The sequence below is a fragment of the Danio rerio genome, chromosome 17, assembly GCF_052040795.2.
Source record: "Danio rerio strain M-AB ecotype USA chromosome 17, GRCz13ab, whole genome shotgun sequence".
Classification (NCBI taxonomy): domain Eukaryota; kingdom Metazoa; phylum Chordata; class Actinopteri; order Cypriniformes; family Danionidae; genus Danio; species Danio rerio.
This window is the reverse complement of record NC_141037.1, coordinates 8,629,411-8,642,586: the sequence shown is the minus strand read 5'-3', so window position 1 is coordinate 8,642,586 and position 13,176 is coordinate 8,629,411. Positions and strand designations below refer to the sequence as shown.

Below are 13,176 nucleotides of genomic sequence, written 5' to 3'. Positions count from 1 at the left end.
GCATTGAGTGAACCCTACAGCTGCAGTTTTTGTACCTGTCCTGCAGGTTTTGTGCAGTGACTTATGATCAGGAAGATTGTAAAAAGCAAAGAAGGTTAAAGCTATTGACACAGATACAGTACATTTACATAAATGTGTATTTTACAGAAGACAGAAAGAATAACCACTGGAAGTGATCATGAACAATGTTGTATTTAGCTAACAACTGGAAATCATGATACATCTGTTATGCGTTGACAAACTGGTAAAAAGGAAAATACCTAAGACTGTTATTTATATACCTGTGCAAAATCAGGAGCGTGTCTACATCAGTGGTGCTTAACTGGTGGATTGCAGGTCCGTTCTGTGACAGAAGGGGAAAAACTATGCTAAATGTGAATTCACAAATCGGTAGCATTATTTTGATGGTCCCTTTTGCTAGGGCTGTGCAATTAATCGAAAATCCGATTTCGATTTCGGCTTTAAATCGATTATGAAAAAGCATGAATCGAGATAAACGATTATTGCATCATATACCGTCCCCTTTCCAGCTGTACATATTTGTTGCTTTTAAAAGCGCGAAAGACCACGTGCTTATGTGTGTGTGCAGTGCGCACACACAGAAGCATGCGGCCGGTCAGCATTCGGTCTCATTCGCACACTGAGACGAGCAGAGGAGCGCAGACATCTAAAGTCATCTTTACGTGATCGCTTTAATGGTCAAATAGGTGTCAAATTGCAGTGTTTGGTGATTATTCATATTAACCCTCATTTGTGTAATAAACAAACGAGTTGAGGATCAAAAGACGTGAAAGAGAAACCATTCAAGTGACCGCGCGAAATATCCCTGCTGCAGACTGTTTTTATCATTAACCAAACAACAAGGAGAAAACCCCTCACTGCTCTTGACTGAAGATTTTTTGTAGCTAAAGTGTTTTTCTTAGGTGGAAGATGCTGAAAGCACATTTTGTTTCATATTTCTATTCTATTGTATTTATTTCTCTTTCCTCTGCAGGGTGGAAAATGACTGTATATATGAAGTTAAAGTCAGAATAATTAGCCCTCCTGAATATTAGCAACCCTTTTCCTGTCCAATTTCTGTTTAATGGAAAGAAGTTATTTTTTTCCAGAAATTATTTCTGAACATAATAGTATTGATATCTCATTTCTAATTACTGATTTCTTTTATGGTTGCCATGATGACAGTACATAATATTTTACTAGATATTTTTCTAAATAAAAGCATTCAGATTAAAGTGCAGTTCAAAGGCTTAATTAGAGTAATTAGGCAAGTCACTGTATAACAGAAGATTCTTCTGCAGACAATCAAAAATATATTGCTTAAGGGGGCTAATAACATTGACCTTAAAATGGGTTTCAAAATATTTAAACCTGCTTTTATTCTAGCTAAAATAAAACAAATAAGACTAGAAGAAAAAATATTAGAGGAAATACTGTTAAAATTCCTTGCTCTGTGTTAAACGTAATTATGGAAATAGTTATTTAAAAAAAAATCTCAGGAGCGCTAATAATTTTGACTTCAATTGATAATTGTTTTGAATAATCGTGATTATGATTTTTCCCAAAATCGAGCAGCCCTATTGCATAATTTATTGACTAAAAGTTGCATTGAACCACATGCCAATTACTTCTTTTTACTTGACTATTATTAGACTGTCTGCTTAATATCTGTTGATACTGCTCCTTCAGCATATTTAACTGACTATAAGAGACTGCATGAACATGTCAATTTACACTTACCATAACCCCAACCTAACAGTCTACTTATAATCTACTGAGAATTAGTTGGCTTGTAGATGCAGTAACTTAAATTAAAGGGACCATCAAAATAAAGTGATACCAACAAATCTAATTAAGCATATAGATGGGCATTGGTGGGATGGTTAAATGAATATTATTATAATTATAAACGTATCTTATATTGCTGTATATCCAATATATCCAACTCTGCATTTTAAAGTAAATTCATCTATCAAATTAAATGCCAAAGGTATAAAAAAAACATGAACAAGGCAACAGTAAATATGGGTCATACTCAGTATTGTGTATGGCAGGGGTGTCTAAACTCAGTCCTGGAGCGCCAGCGTCCTGCAGATTTTAGCTCCTACTTGCCTCGACACACCTGCAAAGATGTTTCTAGAAAGCCTAGTAAGAGCTTGATTAGCTAACCCAGGTGTGTCTGATTGGGGTTGGAACTAAACGTTGCAGAACACCAGCCCTCCAGGACCGAGTTTGGACATGCTTAGAGTATGGTCATGAGTTCATGTAAATTAAGGTCCAAAAGTAAATCTAGTTGAGAACCACTGATCTACAAGAAACACATCCATCGTGTCTTCGTGCATTACCAAAATAGACAATGGTTTTCCATTTGGTCATCGCCATTTAACAATTCAATGTTTCAATTTTGAAGCTACATATCGCAACTAATGAATATAACTGAATATACTGTATCAAAAAACTCAGCACAACCTTCATCAATGAGTACAGGTAGATAACACGTCAACAGGTTGATATCGTTCATAAAAAAACATCTTCCAAAAGTAGTTTATTAAGTTGAGGCTTGTGTTAATGACTGTTGAAACAAAAAAATCCTACCACTCACTCAAACACATAAGGCATGTTGTATTATAAAACAAAATCCGACTATAGTCTATATCACTGGTTTAAGAACAGAACGTAGCGAGCGTCCCTCTTTCGTAAGTTCTCTTGTGAAACTCATGCATGGGAGCGGGATTGCCTCTTCTCGCCGCGCTATTGTGTTAAACTTGCATGTCTTGAGGTGGTCGGCCATGCTGGAAATGTTGGCAAACTTCCACTCGTTCACAGTGTCAAACGCTGTACTGAACCTCCACACCTAAAACAAACAACAAACAACATTATGAAACACTTTTGAGATGTTGACAGTCATATATGTGTCACATGTTGCTATAAAAACTATTAGGACACATATATTTCACAAAAAAAGTGAAAATTGTTTTTTTTAAGTTATTTCCGGCAAATTCGTTCTTCCAGTTTGAAAAGAAAATTAGAAGCACAGTGATTGGATCATTGTGTAAATTCCAGCATGTAGATTGGCTGTCTGTACTAACAGGTACAACATGACGTCTTTGATTTTTCATCATTAATTCAAGAGATAGACTTGGTTCGAACCAATCAGCGCGCTCTGTTGTGTATGATGTGCAACTTCCTTATATGCATGATATAGCTTCGTAGACTGTTTTTACCTGTTACGATGTTGAGACGGCAGAGAGATGCCACGTTGTGTTGCCAAACGTATAACAAGTAAAAGAAGAATAGTTTGGAGACATGGGTCATCAATGTTACGTTTGTAAATGTGCTGCAGCGAAGATTTTGTTTTCATTTCCCTGCTATGAGAGTACAGTTGGACTCGCGTGTAGTCCTCACGGGATTACAGTGGTCTGCTAACATGCGACAAACTTATGTTTGTAAGAAACATTATTTACCCGAGAGCTTTTCACATCTGGAAATGGTGAAATGCAGATTTGCCACTCATCTCCATTTAAAAAAAGACGCAGTTCCAGTTGGTGTTGGTTGTCCTCTCTACAGATTTGGTAAATGTGCGATCAGTGTTCTTTATTTATGTTTATTCAGAGGCAAAGTTTACAATATGTTAATATCACTAAAATATTATGGGCTGAAAGTTTAGCTGTAAATGCTGCTCTCTAAGTGTAAACATGTAAACACCTTAATCTAACTATTACCGTCGAGTAGGATATTCGCCGCATTTTGTGACAGGATAGTCTATACACACACACGGCTTTCTGACATTACCTACCGAGTGCATCTAAGTTACCAAGAAATTTTGAGGGTTTTTTTTTCTCTCATATCGCATGCGGTATTAAACATTCCATTAAAACTACACTCTCCCAGCAGTTCCTAGCATCCAATAGCTTGATTGTTACAGGGGGCATGCAGAAAATGTTTTAATAATTTGGCAAATAATTCAATTACTGTTGTCCATGTAAACATAGGCACTGATTTCTTTCCTGCGTCTGCGTTTGTTTTGCCTTTGTGAAAATCAGCTCATGCTCGTACTGAAACTCCCCTTTTCATGCAAACCTGTCCCTATTTCGCCACTCACACCTAAACAAAGCTGGACTCACCAACTTTTCTGATTTTTTTTCCCTAACTAGAGGTGTGAAAACACCCTGCTGAGACGGGGGGAGTGGGGTGTTTGGATGGTCACTCACTTGATCCTATAATGCAACGCAATAACAGTGCAGTACCCATGCACATTCAAAAGCTATAGAATACCCAAAATACACAGTGAGAGTTCAAGTGGCAAATTAATTTCCGTATCTCACCACAAGATGGAAAACAGAGCAGAATCCTATCAGTGTAGATTTAAATATAAAAAGTAATGTTTGAATACATGACAGGAATCGAAATACTTTGTTTAGTAATAGACAGCTAGCTAAGCAGGAATCGAAATTGCGACTATTTTGGTCGCATATGCGCCCAAAAATTAATCTATGCGACCTCATAATATACTTGGGAGCATTAGTGCGACTGCAGATAATAGTTGTAGTGCGACCTGTTTTGATTTTTTCTAAAAACGTGCTGAATCACTCTTCCCTGCCGCTATATTGGTATATATTAGCTGTCAATCACTCACGGTATTGCGCTGTCAGATGACAGGGAAGGAGCTTTTATGACCACGGGAAATGCAAACGGCTGAAGAGTGAAAACTTAAAGCACACAGGTTTGCAAACCCCACCTAAAGTTGAGGCGCAGATGAGAGTGATCATGACGTGGTGAATATTGATCCGCCAGCTGAGATCAATCGAGTACGTGCTTTTCGGAGAAGGCGCCCGAATCTCGATGCCTTGCATTCACTGCGTGTTCAGCGCAAATGCCCGCTAAAAGTCAAATCTAATACTGTACATATCATCGCCAAAGAAGCTCGCCTTTACTAAGTTTACACTGAAACTGCGGCTCATAACAAACAGCGGTATTGCGCCGGTGGTCATCGCAAGAATCCTGCTCAACCTGCTCAAAAATTGGGTCGGCTGACTCGCCTGCTTTCCACAAACACAGAAAAATGAAAATCAGCTCAGACTGAACCTTTAAATTGACACAAACTGAAACCAAAACTTTTTAAGAGTGATAGAAGTGAGACTTTACTTACTTTCTATTGTCTATTCTTTCTTGAGGTGTATATTATTATTTTTTTATTTGGTTTCTGATGACTGTTTTGCAGCTTTCAGCCTTGAATTTAATTATTTATTATAATCTTTTGTTTGTTTTGTAGCAGAAATATTATTTATTAAACTGACATGCATACATAAACTGCAGTACAAAATATATATTTCTTACTGCAATGCTTCATTTTTGTTTGATGCAAACTATACAATTTTTTTCATAAAGTAACAGACTTTTTATAGCGGATAACTTGCATTCAAGCACATTCAAGACAGCATGATGTTAAGAAATGTAATTCAGTGTTATTATTATTGTCATTTTCATCATCATTAATATTTTATAATTATTCGACATTCATTTTGGAATTATTGGACACAAATAACAATGTAATCTCAGCATTAGTTAGATAGTTCTTTCTGTTTTTAGTTAGTCCTAATTGATGTTGTATTAAAATACATTAAATCCCTTAATATACAATTTGCAGCGGTACTCATTCATTTTTGGAGGGTGCTCCTAAATCTTTTCTGGTGCTACTAATTTTTTTCTGGTGCTCCTAATTTTTCTGGTGCTCCTAAATTTTTGAAGTTGGGAGCACCGGTGCTACCAAGTAAAAAAGTTAATTTCGAGCCCTGCTAAGTATTAAATAACTGTCACACGGTCTGACAAAGTAGTTGAAAATTTATCAACCAGCAAAGCACAAACAAAAGGCATCCCTTCTGGTGCTCCAAATCACTCTCTCGCTTTCATTCACTCCTTTAAGTGAACTATATTAGTGAACTAATGTTGGGAATAGTGAATGAGGGTATTAGGGGCTGATTCTGAACAGAAAAGATGAATACTCTCTGATTTACCTTGTCTTGTATCTGCCAGGATGAGTTTCCATCAGCTTGCTTTATCTTTTCCCAGATCAGGACCACCATGCCACGGGATTGAAGTAAACTGGCACACACATCCCTCATATTGCGAGACACTCGAGAGAGTTGACAAAGGCTGAAGCCATCCAAGAAGCTTGCAATGTGCTGAAGTAACTCAAAGGGCAAGTCGCTAAGGTGGTCACAGTGGGACTTAGATTGACAAATGTTGATTTTGGATAAAGGTTCACCTTCTGCTAACCCAGGTTGTACTCCAAAAGAGCCTAAGTGTCTGTCATGAATAATTCTGAAACCTTGTACTGATGGACAGAACCTTCTTTGTGAGTAGGTGCAGCCGTAATACGCCAAAGGGCACCTTTGCTCCATCCACCCATTAAGACCAGCATGGATGTCCCCATGGACGTTCTTGAAATGAGAGGAGAATTCATCCCTGCGAAACAGCTGTCCACATACGAAAGTGAACATCGAGCGCTGTTTAGTTTGATAGCGAGCCACACACTCCAGAACGAGGTCTAACCTGAGTGTGTGAAATGGACTTGGGTTGGACAGCTGCGGACTTGCATGGTCACAGGCTGATGCTGAGGCTATGTCGCCTACCATGGTGCTGGTAGCCAATATGGCAGAAGGGAGGGAGAAGGTCTGTGTACCAAAGTCTATGCGATATCCATCTACAAAGCGACTGTCCGAGATGCCCCTACCTCCAGGTGAGTCCCCCAAACAGAAGAGCAGGGCAGCAGTGATCAGGTCAATGCCGTGGAGACCCATTGGATCATCTGCCACATCAAGGTCTGACGTGTCTACTGCTTTGTCCTCCATTTTGGATTTAAAAAAATAAGGATCTGAAAACAGAGTCCTTCGCCCATTGATTGTAAACAAGCCCATGCTTCGCAGTAGCTGGAGATTCTCCAACTTGCGCTCCAGCCATCGGTCCTCATATCTAAAAGGCAAAGGGTGCAGAAGATTGTTGTGCATCAGGTTAGGCAGTGGGATAGGCAATGGAAGAGATCGTTGGGGCAACTGTGCCACTTCTGGAACTGGTATGGAATGATCAGGTAAAACCTGCCTAATGTTTGAGGAACGATTGACGCTTTCAAGTCTGACCTGGTGGTTGTCACCAATCATTTCATTATGAAGCCCATTGAGTTCTATCCCGTCAGTCAGTTCACCTTCCTCTTCAGAAGATTCACTGCATCCGCTGGTCTCCAACCAATCATCTCCTTCCTCAAGGTCCACTGGGAAAGCACAGTCAGCTCCACCTACTGCTCCCAGATCAGAATCCGAATCAGTGTCACTTTCCTTTGTCGTGTCATTCCTTAAGTCTCCATTCACATCTCTGACACTACTGCAAGCTTCATTCTGTTCCTCACCACTGATATGGTCCACAATCAAGTCAATATTACTTGGACTATTGAGAATATCTAAATTGGCATTGAAGCTTCTATCTTCCACTGAATCCTGGAAAGGTTCATTATATGTTCCCTCAACCACTTCATTCAAATCATCAATCACCAAATCATTTTCACGATCTGACTCTTGTGGGCTGGAATTGTCCAGATTTTGTTCTTCCAGAGCTTTTGTCACAGTGGTCGCCACTTTAAGTGACTCCAGCAACATACGCTGATCCTGAAGGGCCAAGGCCATATCGAGCTGCTCCACATCACAAACTTCTTTGCTCAGGTTCTCATAGGATTTGCGATCTGCGTAACTTACTGGCCATCGGTTCCATTCCATTGTGCAACACACAACGCTGGCTGGGCATGTCTCAAGATGCTGTGCCATTTTGACCCTGGCAAGGGTAAATGGACATCCAAATCCGCGGTTCAGACACGGGACTCTTTCGTACGGACACAGTAAGCGGTGTTCATTCAGTTTGCATGAGTGGAAAACTGCCCCACATACCAGAGGGCAACCCATGAGGTCACAGGAAACGCTAGCTTCAGGTCTTATCATACATCGCCGGTTGACACATTTCAGGCAATGGATATGAAGCTCCTCCATTGCAGTTAATAGTCAATTAACTAAAAGATGTTTCCCACTGTGGAAAAAAAAAGAAAACAGATCATTAGACCTATATTTTCTATTGTAGTCACACATGTGGGGTGTCTGTCTACAACATTGCATGGCTTAAATCTCTTCCATTCATGTGGAGAGTCCCGCCATTCCCTAAAAGAGATAAGTATAAATCAGACCACACAGCCCTCTCTTGCAGTATGTTTACCAAATTACTAAGCTGTTTTATTGCCATTTCACAACTCTACTTGAGTTGCACGGTCACGCCAGTTCTTCGAAGACTAAGATGGAACATGACCCCTTGTTTGTGAACGGTATGTTACAGGAATCAATCATGGCTTCCACTCAAAAGAAACACCACCATTTGGATCTTGCAGAGTCATTCAAGAAGCTTCTCTCCAACATGACAGGGCTTGGCTGGACATGTGCAGTTAGATCCAGCCGGCATGACCTAAATGCAAACTGTCTGAGTCAGTTGGGCAAAGGCGGGGGGTCAGTCATGCTGTGGTGTAAGCTTCGAATTATCAAGCTGACTTTCAACATAACCCTAGTAATACCAGCTGGGCATAAACATTGCAAAATGTTTGTGTACAATGCCAGAGTGTCTGCCTTCTACATGTCTTGTGATGGCTTCTTTTGAAACAGCAAAACACATCTGAGGATGTTTTCAACACATAGGTGTTTGGAATTTAATGTTCATATGCAATATGGCATAGTTGCACAAGCAATCACTTATAAGTGATTACAACATGCAGCATGTATATGGTGTGTCAGTAAGAACCAAAACATGACAGTCAGGCATGTAAGCAAGAACTCAAGGATTAGTGTGGGTTTCAGTGGGGTTCAAAGTTGAGCAGATGATATTTAGCTGATGATTTTTAGCCATGCTCTACAAAAACTATGCAGTGCAACTCAGTCCTGTATGGAATGTAATAGGTTCATTTATAATAATAACAATAAAAAAGTTAATAATATACAACGATTCATAATGTATAAACTTTAATAGAGTTAATAAAATTTACTACATGACTTTTTGAATGTAGTTTCAAACTTATTACTGTGATAATCATCCTTACTCCATACAGCAGTGATTCTTCATACACCATTATAATACAATGACTTGCTCTTCTACTGTGATCATGTCATTACTGGTACAAAATCACTAATAATGATTCTTATAAGTACTGATTTTTTTACTTGCTTCATAGTATTGTGGAAACTGTGATACTTTTACTTTTAGAATTATTTATTATTTCCTTATAAATGCATTTACTTTTACTCTTAAAGAATTTATTATTATGAAGAACAGTAAATACATTTTTAATGGTGCTTTTGGTACTGGTGTATCAGTTTTCCAAACTGACAATGACAACAACAACAACAACAACAACAACAAATGTTTGAATATTTGAAGGATTATGCAACACTGAAGATTATTCATGCTTAAAATTCAGCTTTAAACCACAAAAGTACAAGGTTATACTATATTCAATAAAACACAGTTATTAAATACTGCAATATAACCCAATCTCACAGCTTTACTGTATTTTCCATAAAACAAATCAAATCTTTGTGAGCTTATTATAAAACATAAAAAACATTTAATATCATACAGATTGGAAACTTCATATCATATTCATGTCATATATCATATCATATTCATGTCATATTTTATTCTCCAAATATGATACTTCCGTAGAATTTCAATATTATAAAATATTATATATTTATAAAATATTATAAAACTACTATTTCTTTCATTTTTTTTAGATTTATTTTTGGCCTTTTTAATAACAATACTTTATTAACAAACGTATTATTCACATCATCCCATGCCATTTCTGTATGTGATGTGCATTAAGTGTAAATTACATTGATAAAACAGATAAATAGTAAAACCGTATCAATTCAAGTATTTATTTTAATGTTAATTACAAAGTTTGCCAAAATTGATGGCTGACAGCTGCTTTACTCTTCAAGGGTCTACAACCCGTAGATCCTACTGATCATAATAACGACTTGATCCCAAATATGGCACGACTCCTATCATCCAAAACATGATATGCTCGTAAACGTCCTACGATGATCCTAATAATCATGAACAAGATATGATCCTAAATATAATCTTACACTAAACGTGAAATGTTTCCTAAATTTGACATGAAGCCAACGCATTTCACCGGTGCCCTCAATCCAGTCAAACTCCTGAAAATGTAACCTGATGCAGCTTTTGTTGTTCTTTCTAACTGAAGTAAAACGATTGACAGCATGAACATGACAGTATCACGATCAAATAACGGCAGATAATCAATTATTGAACCCCAAGTAACCATCCGCAAACATATGTATGCTCATAGTGTGCCAGGTTTGTGTTTTAATTCGTTATAGGCACGAACACAAAGCATTTAGCATTAGCAAGCTAGCCGCGAAGAGCAGGATAAAATAATAAACGACACATATACAAATATATAAACAATATAGTCTGACGAACATATATCATGTTGGAGAAAGGTCAAATAAGTATTTTGATATATTATCAAATACCGGGTGTATTTGATAAGAGCCGGTGATAAAACTAGGCAAAACACACATAAAAGTATCTTACCGTCTATCTGTGACGAGTCTTCAGTGGTTAAATGTGGACAGGGCCTTCTGTAATCAATAATTAATATATATTTAATCTAGAACAATGATGACAGTGATTATGTTTTCAATGCTGTCTGTGTTTCTGTAGAAATCTGTGTGTCACTGTACTGATACACTGAACTGAGGCCCATTAATGGGCGGAGACTAAAGAGAGAGAGACACACACACCATGCTGTTTTTACTCACCGGCCACTTTATTAGGTACACCTGACCAGCTACTCGTTAACGCACATTTCTAAACAGCCAATCACATAATTGCAGCTCAATGCATTTAGAAAAGTAGACATAATCAAGATAATCTGCTGCAGTTCAAACTCAGCATCAGAATGAGAAAGAAAGTGACTTTGAACGTCCCTGCAGAAAAACCCAGCTTAAACCAGCCTAGGTTGGTTGGCTGGTTTTAGCTGGTTGACCAGCCTGGTTTTAGAGGGGTTTTGGCCATTTCCAGGCTGGTTTCCAGCCATTTCCAGCCTGGTCTTAGCTGGTCAGGCTGGAAAATGACCAGCCAAATCCAACTAAAACCAGCTTGACCAGCCTGGTTTAAGCTGGATATAGCTGGTTTTAGCTGGACTCCCAGCTTGTCTAGGCTGGTCAAGCTGGTTTAAGCTGGATTTTTCAGCAGGGTTGGTATGGTTGTAAGTGCCAGAGCTGGTCAGAGTATTTTAGAAACTGCTGATCTACTTGGATTTTCACACAACCATCTCTAGGGTTTACAGAGAGTGGTCTGAAACAGAGAAAATATCCAGTGAGCAAATGCTGTGTTGATGCCAGAGGTCAGAGGAGAATGGCCAGACTCAGGATCGGAGTGGGACTCTTTTTCAGCCCTGGAGTTTCAAGCCTCAGACCGGCCCACCTCAGTTCACGACTGACTATATTCAAATAAGGTCATTTCCAATTCAGTTTCTAATGACACTATCACGTCTTTTTTTTTTTTTTTTTTTGAGAAAACAGCTGATTTAGAACTTTAAATGTTCAACAACCCTAACAGTATTTTATGTCTTAACAATAAAAATGAAAAAAAAAAAAAAAAACATACTCAGACGAGGATCAATCCTGGGTCGGCGGTGTCGTAATTTTACTTGCTAACCACTAGCCCACTACAGCTCCATGTTGAGAATTGACACATCTGAGTTATATCATCATTTACCTGCAGGCTGGTTATATATAAAAAGAGCAGAGCTGCGGTAAAATAATGAATAAGAAGACTGTGGTCAAGTAAATAAATAAATTAACTTAAAAAGTGTGACTGCTGAGAGCAACAGATTCTGGAGCTAGGGACACCGGCCCTCGCGGCCAAATAACGGACCGGCCCACCGGGAATTTTTCCGGTCCTCCTGATTAGCCAATCCGGGCCTGGCCAGACTGGTTCCAGCTGAAAGAAAGGCAACAGTAACTAAAATAACCTATTGTTACGACCGAGGTATCTCTAAATGCACATGTCCAACCTTGAGGCGGATAGGCTACAGCAGCAGAAGACCACATCGGGTGCCATTCCTGTCAGCTAAGAACAGGGAACTGAGGCTACAATTGGCACAGGCTCACTAAAATTGGCCAATAGAAGATTGGAGAAACATTACCTGGTCTAATGAGTCTCAATTTCTGCTGCGACATTTGGATTGTAGGTTCAGGATTTGACGTCAACAACATGAGAGCATGGATCCATCCTGTTTTGTATCAACAGTTCAGGCTGCTGGTGGTGGTGTAATGGTGTGGGGGATATTTTCTTGGCACACTTTTTTCTATTAATACCAGTTGAGCATCGTGTCAATGCCACAGCCTACCTGAGTATTGTTGGTAACCATGTGGACATCCCTTTATGACCACAGTATCTTCTGATGGCTATACTTCCAGCAGGACAACACACCATGTCACAAAGCGTGAATCATCTCAGACTGATTTCTTAAACATGACAATGAGTTCACTTTACTCAAATGCCCCTACACAGTCACCAGATCTAAATCCAATAGAGCACCTTTATATTGGTGGAACGGGATATTGGCATCATGGATGTGCAGCAGACAAATCTGCAGCAACTGCGTGATGCTATCATGTTAATATGGAGCAAAATCTCTGAGGAATATTTCCAGTGCCTTGTTGAATCGATGCCACAAAAGATTAAGGTAGTTCTTAAGGCAAAAGTGGATTCAACCTGGTTCTAGTAAGGCGTACCTAATAAAGCGGCCGGAGAGTGTAGATACCAACAAAGTGTTGTTTATTTATTTTTTTATTTACCATCATATGGTGCCACTAATACCAAGAAACCGTAGCAATGTCCTGCTTTTTAAATTTTTATTTTACAATTCACACACTTACTACTACTACTGGTTTTTATAAACATTTCAAATATTAATATTTAAATTTCTCCTAACACTTACATTCTCATACAAAAACCCGTTGGTGTCAGTAGATGTAAAAAACCTGTCTAATTTAGTAAGCAGCACTTGTTTCAGTACATCCAGAAATGACACTGAACTTTAAAATAAAT

General features: G+C 38.6%; 1 protein-coding gene across 1 annotated transcript; it reads right to left on the bottom strand.

Moving 5' to 3' along the window:
- Positions 1–2,520: 2,520 nt before the first annotated feature.
- On the bottom strand, positions 2,521–10,713 carry fbxo30a (F-box protein 30a). Its single transcript, NM_201151.1, is given in 3 exon segments — positions 2,521–2,854; positions 6,015–8,070; positions 10,651–10,713. Coding segments are annotated over 2 exon segments (2,223 nt in total). The 5' UTR covers positions 8,034–8,070; positions 10,651–10,713; the 3' UTR covers positions 2,521–2,650.
- Positions 10,714–13,176: the final 2,463 nt, after the last annotated feature.